The sequence below is a fragment of the Equus quagga genome, chromosome 15 (assembly GCF_021613505.1).
Source record: "Equus quagga isolate Etosha38 chromosome 15, UCLA_HA_Equagga_1.0, whole genome shotgun sequence".
NCBI lineage: Eukaryota > Metazoa > Chordata > Mammalia > Perissodactyla > Equidae > Equus > Equus quagga.
The window spans coordinates 70368496-70381995 of NC_060281.1; the positions used below are offsets into that span (position 1 = coordinate 70368496).

The 13500-nt window shown below is 49.8% G+C and overlaps 1 protein-coding gene across 1 annotated transcript in view; it reads left to right on the forward strand.

Annotated features, from left to right (window-relative positions):
* The window catches only part of PITPNM2 (phosphatidylinositol transfer protein membrane associated 2), a 112387-nt gene that overhangs the window by 80898 nt on the left and 17989 nt on the right, over positions 1-13500 (forward strand). Inside the window, 5 exon segments of the mRNA XM_046639011.1 lie at positions 5182-5396; positions 6583-6704; positions 8897-9124; positions 11456-11764; positions 12852-12947. Of these exon segments, the coding sequence (XP_046494967.1) occupies positions 5182-5396; positions 6583-6704; positions 8897-9124; positions 11456-11764; positions 12852-12947 (970 nt within the window).

A 13500-nucleotide genomic window follows, 5' to 3' on the forward strand; every position in this document is an offset into this window, starting at 1 on the left:
TGAGCACTTCGACCACAAGCTTTCTGCATAAGCAGAAACCTGAGCTTTTGGACGCTGGGAAGGACAGTCATAGCAGAGACACTTAGAGGTGACCCAGGCGTCATATCTGTCAGGCGCTGCCACCGGGGCCTGTTCCCACTTCCCGCATCTGAGCTCTCTGAAGTCTTAGTGAGTACAGGAGGCAGCACTGGGTTTTGTTCATTTGGGGTTTTTTTGCAGGTACTATCTATCTATTTAAGTCTGATTTACATATAGCAAAATGCACAAAACCGAAAATCATGTAAACCACACCCGTCAAGACAATGGAACATTTCCATGACCCCAGAAAGTTCCCTCTGCCCGTTCCCATCAATCCCCCATCATCCACCCCAACCACTGTTTCCGTTTGTCACCAGGAATTCGTTTTGCCAGTTCTAAAGCTTCAGATAAATAGAGGAGCACGACATACGCCCTTCTGTGCAAGGCATCTTTCACCCAGGAGGTTGTGTTTGAAATTCATCCATGTCGTGTGTGTCCGTACTTCATTCCTTTGTTATTGCTGAGATGCATTTCATTGTGTGACTGTGCCACAATTTGTTTATCCGTTCACCTGTTGTTGAACCTTTTGGTTGTTTCCCATGTCTGGCTATTATAAATAAAGCTGCTATGAATGTTTTACTTACAAGTCTTTGTGTGGGCATGTTTTCAGTTCATTTGTGTAAATATCTAGGAGTATAATTGCTGGCTCATAGAGTAGATATGTGTTTAACTTTATAAGCAACTGGAAGCACTTTACCCAAGTAGATACGACTATTTTATACTCCCACCAGCAATGTGTGAGAGTTCTGTATCTTTGCTAACATTTGTTATTGTCCACCTTTTGAAGTTTAGCCATCCTATGTGATGTGTAGTGATATTTCATTGTGGTTTTAATTTTTGTTTCCCTAACTGTTAATATCAAACATCGTTTCATGTGTTTATTTGCCATTTCTATATCTTTCTTTTAACTGTCTGTTCAAATCTTTTGCCTTTTTTTAATTTAAAAAATTGGCTTTTTTATCATCTTACTGAATTCTAGAAATTCTTTATATATTCTAGATATAAGTCCTCATATATATATATATATAAAATAAGTATTTGCTCTCAGTCTATGGTTTGTCTTTTCATTTTCTTTTCTTTTTTTTTTTTTTTGAGGAAGAGTAGCCCTGAGCTAACATCTGCTGCCAATCCTCCTTCTTTTTTTTTATTTTTCTGAGGAAGACTGGCCCTGACCTAACATCTCTGTCCATCTTCCTCTATTTTATATGTGGGACGCCGGCCACAGCATGGCTTGACAAGCGATGCATAGGTCTGCACCTGGGATCTGAACTGGTGAACCCCAGGCTGCCGAAGCAGACCGTGCAAACTTAACCACTGTGCCACCCAGCCGGCACCCTGTCTTTTCATTTTCTGAATGGTGGTGTTCAAAGAGCAGAAGTTTTAAATTTTGATGAAGTCCAGTGTATCAATATTTTCTTTTATGATTAGTGCCTTCTGTGTCTATTTTTTTAAAAATCTTTTCCTACCCCAAGGTCATGAAGATAGTCTCCTTGTCATTCTGGAAACTTTATTGTTTTAGTTTTTACATTTAGGTCTCTCATCTACATCAAATTAATTCTTGTATATGGTGTGAGGTAGGGGTTGAGGTTCATTATTTCCCATTTAGATGTCCACTTGTTTAGCACTATTTGTTGAAAATAAAATTTGATCAAAATTTCCTTTCCCTATTGAATTGCTTTGCTGTCATGTTAGATTAACTGACCGTATGTGTGTGGTTCTATTTCTGGACTCTTCTGTGTTGTTGGTTTCTCTTTATGTCGGTTCACACTGTCTTGATGCTGCAGCTTTACAATAACTCCTCCGTCTCTGGACTTCTCTTTCAGTGTCGCTTTGGCCGTTAGAGGTCCTTTGCATTTCTGCATATGTCTGAGAACAAGCTTGTCAATTTCTAAGAAAAATCCTGCTGGGGTTTTGATTGGGTTTGAGTTAATCTATAAATCATAAATCAACTGGGGAGAATTGATATCTTAACAATATTGGGTCTTTGATCCGTGATTGTGGCATCTCTTTCCATTTATTTAGATTTTCTTTAATCGTTCTGAACATGTTTTATAGTTTTCAATGTGGAGGGCTTAAAAATCCTTTATTAACTGTATCTCTAAGTACTTTATATTTTTTATGCTGTTGTAAACGGCATTCTTTAAATGTTTAATTTCCAGTCATTTGTGGCAAGTATGTAGAAATACAAGACTTTTTATGTATTGATTTTGTATCATGTGACTTTATTGGTTTTTTTGGAGATTCCTTAGGCTCTGTTATGTATACTATTGTGTTGTCTATGAGTCACGACAGTTTTCTTTCTTCCTTTCCAGTGTTTGTTCCTTTTTCTTGGTACATTGTAGTGGCTAGGACTTGAGCTCAATTTTAAATAGAAGTGGTCAGAATTGACATCTTTGCCTCGTTCTTGATCTCAAGGGAAAAGCATTCAATCTGTCACCATTAGGTATGATGTTAGGTGTAGGTTTTGGTAGATACCTTTTATCAGGTTGAGGAAGTTTCCTTCTATTCCTAGTTTGCTGAGAGTTTTTATCAGGAATGGGATTGAATTTTGTCAAATACTTTTTCTGCATCTATGGTTGTTTGTTTGTTTTGTTTTGTACCAGCTTTATTGAGATGTAAGTCACACACCACACAATTCATACTTTTAAAGTGTATAGTTTGTCGTTTTTATGCATTCACAGGGTTATGGAACCATCACCACAATCAATTTTAGAACATTTTCATCTCCTCAAAAAGAAGTCATTCTCCATTTTCCCCACATCCCTAGACAACCAGTAATCTACTTTCTGACCCTACGCATTTCCCTGTTCTGGACATCTCATACCAGTGGAATCATACAGTATGTGGCCTGTTGTGTCTGGCTGCTTTCACTTAGCACAGTCCTTGCAAGGTTCATCCAGGTTGTAGCAGGTGTCAGTGCTTCATCCCTTTTTATGGCTGAATCATACTCCACTGTGTGGATGTCATTTGTTTATCCATTTCTCAGTTCATGGACATTTAGGTTGTTTCCACCCTTTGGCTATTGTGAATAATGCTGCTATGAACATTCATGTACAAGTTTCTGTGTTTACATATGTTTTCATTTTCTTGGATCTGTACCTAGGAGTAGAATTGCTGAGTCATATGGTAACTCTATGTTCCACTTTTTGAAGAACTGCCAAACTGTTTTCCACAGCGACTGCACCATTTTACATTCCCACCAGCAATGTATGAGGGTTCTAATTTCTCCGCATCCTCGCCAACACTTGTTATTGTCCATCTCTTTGCCATCCTAGTGGGTGTAAAGTGGTATCTCATTATAGTTTTGATTTTCATTTCCCTAATAACTAGGGATGTTGAGCATCTTTCCATATGCTAATTTGCCATTTGTATATCTTCTTTGGAGAAATGTCTATTCAAGTCCTTTGCCCGTTTTTCAATTGGGTTGTTTCTTTGTTGTTGAGTTGTAAGAGTTGTTTATATATTTTGGATACAAGCCCCTTATCAGATATATTATTTACAAGAATTTTCTCCCATTCAGTGGGTTGTCCTTTGATGCACTAAAGTTTTTAAATTTTTATTAAGTCCAATTTATTAGTTTTTTTCTTTGTTTGCTTGTGCTTTTGGTACTGTATTTAAGAAACCGTTGTCCTGGGGCCAGCCCCGTGGCTGAGTAGTTAAGTTTGCGCCTGCACTTTATCGGCCCATGGCTTTACTTCTTCAGATCCCGGGTGCGGACATGACACTGCTCATCAGGCCACGCTGAGGCGGCATCCCACATGCCACAACTAGAAGGACCCACAATTAAAATATGCAACTATGTACTGGGGGGCTTTGGGGAGAAAAAGGAGAAGGAAAAGAAAAAAAATATTGTGAAATTCAAGGTCATGAAGATTTACCCCTATGTTTTCTTCTAAGAGTTTTATAGTTTAAGCTCTTACATTTAGGTCTTTGATCCATTTTGAGTTAATCTTTGTATATGGTGTGAGGTGGGGGTCCAACCTCTTTCTTTTGCACGTGGATATCTAGTTGTCCCAGCAGCATTTGTTGAAAAGACTACTCTTTCCCCCATTCATGGTGTTGGCCCCCTTGTTGAAAATCAGTATATGTAATATATTGATCTATTGGTTTAGTCCTAGACTCTCGAGTCTGTTGCGTAGATCTTTCTATCCTAGGCTAGTACTACACTCTTTTGATTATTGTAGTTTTATAGTAAGTTTTTATATGGGAAAGTGCGGGTACTCCAACTTTGTTTTGTTTTGAAGATTGTTTTGGCTATTTGAGGTCTCTCATAATTCCATATGAATTTTAGGATTGGTTTTTCCATTTCTACCAAAAAGTCCATTGGGATTTTGCTAGGATTGCATTGGATCTGAAGACTGGGGGAACGTTGACACCCTAACAATATTAAGTCTCCCACTGCATGAACATGGATGTCTTTCCATTTATTTAGGTCTTTGATTTCTTCCCACATTGTTTTGTAGTTTCAACATACAAGTCTTTCACCACCTTGGTTAAATTTATCCCTAGGTATTTTATCCTTTTGGATGCTATTTTAAATGGAAATAATTTCCTAATTTCCTTTCTGCATTGTTTGTTTTCATGTGTTGATTTTGTATCCCGCACTTTTCTGAATTCATTTATTTTGTCTAACAGGTTTTAGGGGAATTCTTTAAGATGTTCTGTATATAAGATTATGTCATCAGCAAATTGAGAGAGTTTTACTTCTTCCTTTCTAATTTGGATGCCTCTTATAATTTCTTTTTCTTGCCTAGTTTCTTCAGCTAGAACCTCCAGTGCAATGTGGAATAGAAGCAAGAAAGCAGGCATCCTCATCTTGTTCCTGCCTTTGGGGATGCTTTTAGTCCTGGGACAGACGGGAATCAGAGTGGAGGAGTTCACACATGCAGTGCTGGGGCTTGGAGGGAACTTGTGGCCTGTTCGGTCTCCTGTAGGAGCTCTGGGGCACGTGGAGCCTGGGTCTGGATTAGAGGTTCTGAGTGACACAGGAGGAACCAGCCTGGTTGGCTAAGGCCTCTCCTCCTTTCAGCAGCCCCAGGCCTGGTCTTCCCTTCTGCAGAGTGCTCCGGCCCCCACACATCACGGGTGCTTTTGTCCCCACAGAAGAAGAGCCGTAACGAGACGTATGGCGAAGGCAGTGGCGTGGAGATCCTGGAGAACCGGCCCTACACGGACGGCCCCGGCGGCTCCGGGCAGTACACACACAAGGTGTACCACGTGGGCATGCATATCCCCGGCTGGTTCCGCTCCATCTTGCCCAAGGCGGCCCTACGGGTGGTGGAGGAGTCCTGGAATGCCTACCCCTACACCCGAACCAGGTGAGCCTGTCCCCACACCTCTGCCATCTTGGGGGAAGCAGCCCTGCGGCATAGATCCCAGGGTGGCCCTTCAGGTAGACTCAACCCGTGCACACCAAGGAGCCCAGTCTCCGGGGGGACTGAGCCTCTGTTCTGGATGGCCTGCATTCCAAGAGCCTTCGTCCTCAGGAAACAGGCAGGAGAGGGATGGATGCACCCCTGGATGCCTCCCAGCCTGCCCAGGACAGGAGGCCAGGAAGGCATGAGTCAATCAAGGGCTGTCTGAGACCCCTTTGCCACCTGGGAAGGCTTAGGGAGTACAAACTCACTTTAATGTTTGCCTGAGAATGCAGGACCGTCACCCACTGGGAAGAAACACAAACTGAGGGTAGACCAGATGGCCCAGAGATTCCCTCCAACCCTGAGACCTTCAGCTACTATGACGATGTGTCATTACATCGCATGTTGAGCAGGGCTTTCCTTTGTGTCCCCCCTGGTAGGCGGTTCTTTACTCTGTGCCCGCCCCCCCAACCCACCCTGTGTAGCTGAGCACTGCTAGGTTAGAACAGATGGGGGGCCAACCCCAGCTGGCTGCCCACTTGCTGCACAGGTGAGGTCCCCAGAAGTCTCTTGGGGCTTCCTTCCCCACACTTGGTGAGGGCCTGGAGCTTGGCAGAGGATCCCCTGAGGTTATTCTTCTTCCAAACAGTGCTTTCCTCCTCTGAGCTCCTCTCCAGCCAAGAGAGAGGGGCTGATCCCCTGTTGCCAGACCTGGCTCCTTGGGGAATGACGGGGGTGAGCGATGGCATGTCACACAGAGTGCTGGTCCAGATTCAGCCTGCTTAGCAGTACACCAACATAGTTGTGCTTGTGGCGCATCTGTGTGTGCCTGAGTCTGCACGGTGCCTTGCACATGTGGACCATGGACACAGGGCTTCCAGCAGCTTCCTGCAACATCTCCCTCTTCTGCCCAAACCCATTCCTACCCCTAGCCTGGCCTTGACTATCCTTGGGACAAGCTGCAGGTCCAGGAGGTGGATGGGACAGACAAGTCTCAGCCCCCGCTCCAGCTCTCCTTCTCCTCCCCCCTGGGCCCCACGTGAGTCCCTTCTCTCCTGCCCAGCAGGGTCCAGCAGGCCCTGGCCCAGACACCCCATGCCCACCCCCTCCAACCGCGGGGCCTGATGGATGCTTTCCTTCCCCACAGGTTCACTTGCCCTTTTGTGGAGAAATTCTCCATCGACATCGAAACCTTTTATAAAACTGATGCTGGAGAAAACCCCAACGTGTTCAGCCTGTCTCCTGTGGAAAAGAACCAGCTGACAATCGGTAACCACCCACCACGAGGCTGCCCCCCAAGGAAGGGCAGGAGCCCTACAGAGCCGTGTTCTGGCTTTCCCTGCCCATGGGCCCCTGGTTCTGCCCTTTGTTTCCTGGCCTGGCAGGCTCCGGACTGGCTCCTGTCCTAGGCGAGGAGGCCAGAGTCCCAACAAGCCTGAGGGGGTATCTGGGAAGGCTGCACTGGCCTCCTCGGCCCCATTTTCCTGAGATTCACATCCAGGCTAAGTGCTTTTCCCACCCCAGGCGCTTCCCTCCATCCTGCCAAGGGGTCCCCATCCCCAGAAGAACACGTGTGTGCTCAGGGGCCATCTCAGGCTGAGAGCCATGCGTGAGTGCAGTGGGCCCAGCGGGACCTGTGTACCCTTGACGGCGGGTGGCCTCGGCTCCACTCCCCTCCTGCTGACTCTGCCATGCAGGAGATGGGCCCCATTTGTTAAATCTTTTTTAAGAGAGGCCAGAAATAATGATTTTCATGTGAAATCTCCCAATTCCTGAGTGTTGGAAACTAATTAAAAATCGTTGCAAATAAACTTACACTGGCCACACGAAACACATCTGTGGGCCAACTGCAGCTCAACAGCCACCAGCCTGCAGCCTCTCGGTTCCAGGCCCAAAGGAGCGAGCCACTATGGAGGTGCCTGAGGCAGGGGCACAGCTGGTGCTGGAGAGGTGGCCCAGGAGCCAATGCCCAGGAGCCTCTGATGGGCGTGGAGGGCTTTTCCCTGTGACGCCCCAGCTCCCTCCCTCCGGCTGGAGTTTTCAGGCCCCGCTGGAGTTTGGGAGCTGTATTAGCTTGCTTGGGCTGCCCGAACAAAGTACCACAGACCTGGGGGCTTAAACACAGAAGTGGATCATCTCAGTTCTGGAGGCCAGAAGTCTGAGATCAAGGTGTTGCTGGGTGGCTCCTTCTGGGGTCACTGAGGGAGAATCTGTTCCGTGCCCCTCTCTAGCTTCTGGTGGCTGCTGGCCATCCTTGGCGTTCCTTGGCTCGTAAACATCACCCCAACCTTGGCCTCCATCTTCACATTGCATTCTCCCTGTGTGTGTGTCTGTGTCCAAATGTCCTCATTTATAAGCACACTAGTCATATTGGATTAGGGCCCACCCTAATGACCTCATTTTAATTTGATTGCTTCTTTAAAGACCCTCTCTCCAAATACGGTCACCTTCCGAGGTTCTGGGGATCAGGACTCCAACACGTGAATTTAAGGGAGACACATTCTACCCATAACAGGATGGGAGGACTCAGCATGAACCAGGCCCTCTGGCAGCTCTGTCTGTCCAGCCTCAGACACTACCTGAGCTCCCCCCAGAGGCCACCTGTCACAGTTCCTAAGTCCTAGCCTTCCCCTTGGTGGCCCTTGCTTGCCCCAGCAGGGTGGGCATGTGGTCAGCTCCAGACAGGATGTCCATCCCTCACCAAGTGCCACTGCCCTGCGGTGACTTCTGACCCCTCACTGGTTTCAGTGGAGCTGATGACTGTGTCTGCAAACCACAGACCAGACTTGGTGCTGGCTGGCAAACCAGGATGATGAGACAGCTAGGGCCTGGCTGGGACAGAACTCCCCAAGTGTCATTGTCTCCACACATCCGAAAGAAGAGCTCTCTGAGCCACAAACGCTGTCCTGGGTGCCTTCTCACTGAGTGTGTCCCCAGCCCTGTCTAACACACCCATGCCTCGGGAGTGAGCATAGCAGGGTGGTTTTGACTTTAGGGAGGAGGCATGTGACAAGAGGTGGCATTCCTCTTGTCACCCCCGCCAGGTCCTACGTAGCCCCCCGTCCTGTTTCCTGCATGCCCAACTCTGTGACATCTGCTGCCCGCTCTCATCCTGGACCAACTCAGGCCCAATACCCCACACCAGGCCCCTTCAACCATCTCTTCCTATCTCGTCCCTTCTGATCTGTCTAGAAGGGGCTTGCTAGCAGGCCAGCCTGCCTCGACCCGTTTATAGTGCCACTTCCCTCTCAGGGCACTGGAAAGACACAGGCCCTGTGGTCAGGGGAGCTCGGGGTCAGCATGATCCAGAGCAGCATCTTCATCCCCATATCGGGGTCTGTGGCCCCTCAAGGCCCAGACTCTGTGAGGATTTGGGGTGGCAGGGACATGGGGAGGAGATGGACAGGGAGGGGTGGGGTAGAGACAGGGCAGAGGTGGCCACTCACAAGGTCTCCCCACAGACTTCATCGACATCGTCAAGGACCCCGTGCCCCCCAGTGAGTATCGGACTGAGGAGGACCCCAAGCTGTTCCACTCAATGAAGACCCAGCGGGGGCCCCTGACCGACAACTGGATCGAGGAGTACAAGCAGCGGGTCTTCCCCATCATGTGCGCCTACAAGCTGTGCAAGGTGGAGTTCCGCTACTGGGGCATGCAGTCCAAGATCGAGAGGTTCATCCACGACACGGGTGAGCACGTGGGGCGCCCAGTCCGTCTGCACCCCTTGCTGCCCACCCCCTCGCACCGCAGCTGCCTGTGATTCTGTGTTTCCGTCTCACTCCTGAAAGGCATCCCCAAGGCCCACGTGCAGTTTCCCACCTGGTTATCTTGAGCACCCATAATGCTTGCTGAGCCCCCACAGGCGACAGACAGCATATGTTGTCCCTTTCCGCAGCCCCAGGCCCTGCCCGCAGATGCTGCTGGCTGGTTTGTGTTTATAACACGTGGTGCTCACCCCCCAGGGGGAACAGCCCCAGAGGACAGCTTCTTTGCTGCTTACTTACGCCTCTCAGAGGCGCCCGGGGCCCCAGACCCCAGGTGCTGCCTCCCTCATTGGGCTGGAAGTTCCGGGGGCAGAGGGTCTTGGACATCATAGTGTCCTTGCACCACGCAATCCTGGCCTAGAGCAGGTGCCCAGGGAACAGGTGGACTAACAGATGACCTGGGGTTCCTGGCCCAGGTGGTGCTGACCAGGCTCCTCCCTCCCCTATAGCTGTCAGTGCCAAGGGCTTGGTCCCAGCCCTGAGGCTCCTGATCCAGGAGCAGCCTCTGGGCAGTCACCTTTTGACTCCAGGAGCGCAGGGACTTTGTTTAGACATGTCTAACGAGCCACACGATTGACAGCATACTACGCACTTGTCATATCAGCTCACGATGGCCTGTGAGGGTTGCCACTGTCACCCCCATTTGTAGAGGAAGAAGCAGAGACCCAGCGCTAGAGCTGAACCCAGACCTCCCGTCCCAGCCGCCCTTGATCTGAACTAACATTCTCGTGCCTGTGGTGGGGGGCACATCCCATCGGACAGTCTGTTCAGTGTGGGTGCTGGCTGACCCCAGGGGTGGAGTGTCTGAGACCATGGCCCAGGGCCGGGGGGATGCAGACGGTCCTGGCTGAAGGAGGGCACCCTCCCAGGAGCAGGGCCAAGAAGGTTTCCTCCAGGCGGACCTTTAGGAATGCAGGGATTTAGAAAGGACGGCGTGAGGCAGAGTGGCCTGAGCGAGGCTGGGAGTGAGAAACAGGAGGTGAGCAGGGAGGAGGGGTCACCACTGACCAGCCTGGGAACGTGAAACGATTGACCACTTGGAAAGCTGCTCAGCTTTCCCTAGGAAAGCGGAAGGTATATGTCAGTAGACCCAGTGACGTCCCTCCCTGGTTTGCATCCTGGAGAAACTCCTGCACGTTCCGGAATGTTCAGAGCAGCAGGTTTGTCAAAGCAAAACGGACAAACAGTGAAAGTGAGCCAAAAGCCCATTGGCAGGAGAAGGAATAAATAAAGTGTGGTATTTCAAACAAATAAATACCATACAGCAGCAAACCTGAAAGTCACCCAAAAAAGCAAGTGGCAGAGAAATGCATGCAGTGTGACACATACATGTAAATGTCAACAGCATGCAAACCAACCCAGCATATTGTGGAGAAAAACACATCCGGGTGCTAAAACCAGAAAGAAAAGCAAACAATAAACAGAGAAATCGTGTGTTATTCTTCTGGGGCAAGAGGAAGATGAGCCCCACGTCACTGGTCATGTCTGCTCCCATGCTGGGTGGGGTGCATGGGAATCTTTATTTCTTCTTAATGTTTTCTTAACCAGCTTTATTGAGGCCTAATTTTACATACCATCCACTTCACCTGTTTTAAGAGGACAGTTCCATAAGTTTTGGTATATTCAGAGTCATGCACACAGTTCTAGAACATTCCGTCACCCCAGTCTTTTGTTCACGGTCACTCCCACCCCAACCCAAGGCAATCCTCATCTGATTTCTGTCCCTATAGTTCTCGTATTAGGCTTTGTACCTTAAAAGCTGTCATATCTTATTTTGTATTTATGATATATTCTTATATATCTTACTTTGTCTTATTTTTATATATATTCTACTAAAAAATGAGAAGGACTAGCCCACTTTGAACTTTAACTTGATTTTCCATGGGAAATTCGACAGGAAAAGTATACTAGACATTGAGACAGGAGACTCAGGAAGTCCTCCAGCCTCCTCCAGGGCAGGAATTCCTCCCAAAATTCAGCGTGGCTTCTGAGCAGACTCATTACCTTGGGAGACCCCTCTACTCTAGTTATAGAACCACTGTGAGCTTCTGAGGCCATCTGTGAGCCAGACCCTTCATTTACAGATGGGGAAACTGGGGCACGGGCAAGCAGTGATTTACCCAAGGCCACACAGTGAGTGCGGGTCAGAGCCTGGCCTGCAGTGTCGGGGTACACTCCAGCCCCACGCCCGGCCACAGGAGCCTCTGGGGCCGCTCTCATGCTGCCTCTCTCTTTCCCTTCCCCGGGCCCGTGCAGGCCTACGAAAGGTGATGGTCAGGGCCCACCGGCAGGCCTGGTGCTGGCAGGACGAGTGGTACGGGCTGAACATGGAGAACATCCGGGAGCTGGAGAAGGAGGCTCAGCTCATGCTTTCCCGCAAGATGGCCCAGTTCAGCGAGGATGAGGAGGAGGCCTCAGAGCTCTCCAAGGACGAAGCCACCCAGGACCAGACCTCTAGGGAGCCCCCTGAGCCCAGCAGCAGCGGCGGGGAGCCCCTGGCAGGCCGGGGCCTGAAGAAGCAGTGGTCCACGTCCTCCAAGTCATCGCGGTCATCCAAGCGCGGAGGTGGGTTGCAGTTCTGCCTCTCTCCACTTGGGGTCCTTGCCCTCTCCTCGTCCACCCCAGTGACAGCCTTCACCCTCTCCCGAGGCACCCTGTGTCACTGCCAGATCATTCTAACTTTGAAAACGGACTCTTGCTTTCAGACACCATGAGCCACCTCCTCCTTGTAGCCGTCCACCTCCGAGAGAAGCCCAGGGTGCCCCCACCCCCAGCAGGTTGCCCCAGACTCACCTGCACAGCCCACGGGAGATGGACAGGCTGGCCGTGTGGGAATCCTGCTCCCAACCTCTCCCAGGACCCAGCTGGCTGCAGCTCTGACAAGCCAGGGTTCCCAGGAGGAGGGGCGTCTGGGTGGGCTCCACCCAGCACACCCAGGAGGGGCCTCTGCTCCTGAGGTGGGAGCCAGGCTCAGGGAGCCGGAAAGCCCTCAGATCCTGAGAAAGGCCTCTCTTTGGAACTTTTGTGGACATGCTGTGGCTGTTGGGGAAAAAACAGGATATCCCCTGTAAGGCCAGACGTCCCCTCTGCAAATCGAGTCCCCTCTGCAAATCCGGCTTTTCCCATACCAGGCTTGTCTGTCCTGTGCTGAAGGGACCCGTGGAAATATGTGCATCAGTACCTTCTATCTCACTCACGGCCCCGCACTGCCCTGCATCCCCATCTGTCGGCAGCAGAGCGTAAGGGGCTCACTCCTGGGCAGACCCAGGTCAAAGGCACGGGAGTGGACCCAGGACTGCACGTCCTGACCTTCTCCAGATACCCTCCCACCTCCACATCCTCCCCAGGACACGACTGCACAGTGCCAGGTGGGCTGGGAGGGGACCATCTTGAAAGTTCCAGGAGCTGCCACAGAGATGAGCCAGGGCCCCTCTGCCCCTCATTTCTCCACTTCATTCTCTTCTAAGCCCTCCTGGCCCTTGCTTTGGCCACGTCCACCAAGGGGGCTGCGTCTGGTTCCCATGGCAGCGTGGACAGTGCCCCTTTGGGGCCTACAAGTCTTCCTCACATCTCCCTGCCTTCTGCCCACTCAGCTCTGCCACTCAGCCCAGTCCAGCTGGGTGGTCGGTCAGTCTGGGGTTTTGCCTTCCAGCGAGTCCTTCCCGCCACAGCATCTCGGAGTGGAGGATGCAGAGCATCGCTCGGGACTCTGATGAGAGCTCAGACGACGAGTTCTTCGATGCTCACGGTAGGCAGGCTCCTGGAGTGCCCTGAGGGCCTTCCTGGGAGAGGTAGTGGCGGGGTCAGAGAGAGTCAGGGGCAGGGGTGTGGGCTGAGGTGGGAATTAGCTGTGGGAAGTCCTGGTGAACAGCATGGCACGGGGCAGAGGATGAAATGAAGTCACCCAGAGTTCTGGGGTCTCAGGCTCGCCCTAACCACATGTGCAGTGGGCCTGGCGGGTGGGGACCATTCTCTCAAACGCCCCCAAAATGGATTTACAATCAGATGGCAACTTTTTTCCATATATGAATTTATTTCCATAAGAAGCTTTACAAAAGCATTTTAAGTTCTTATAATTTTCCAATTTTTTATAATTACCTGATTTTTTCTTGATTAAATTAATGTAAATCTAATGTAGAGACTTTAGAAAATGCAAACAAGCAGAAAATATATGAAGTGCCCATTTTCCCACTCATCCTACCAGACTCAGCCTGATGAACCACCACCTGTGCCAGGAAGACGCGAGTACAAAACGCTCGCTTCCTGCCTTGCCCGTTCCTCCCAGGGGAGTCAGAGGGCTG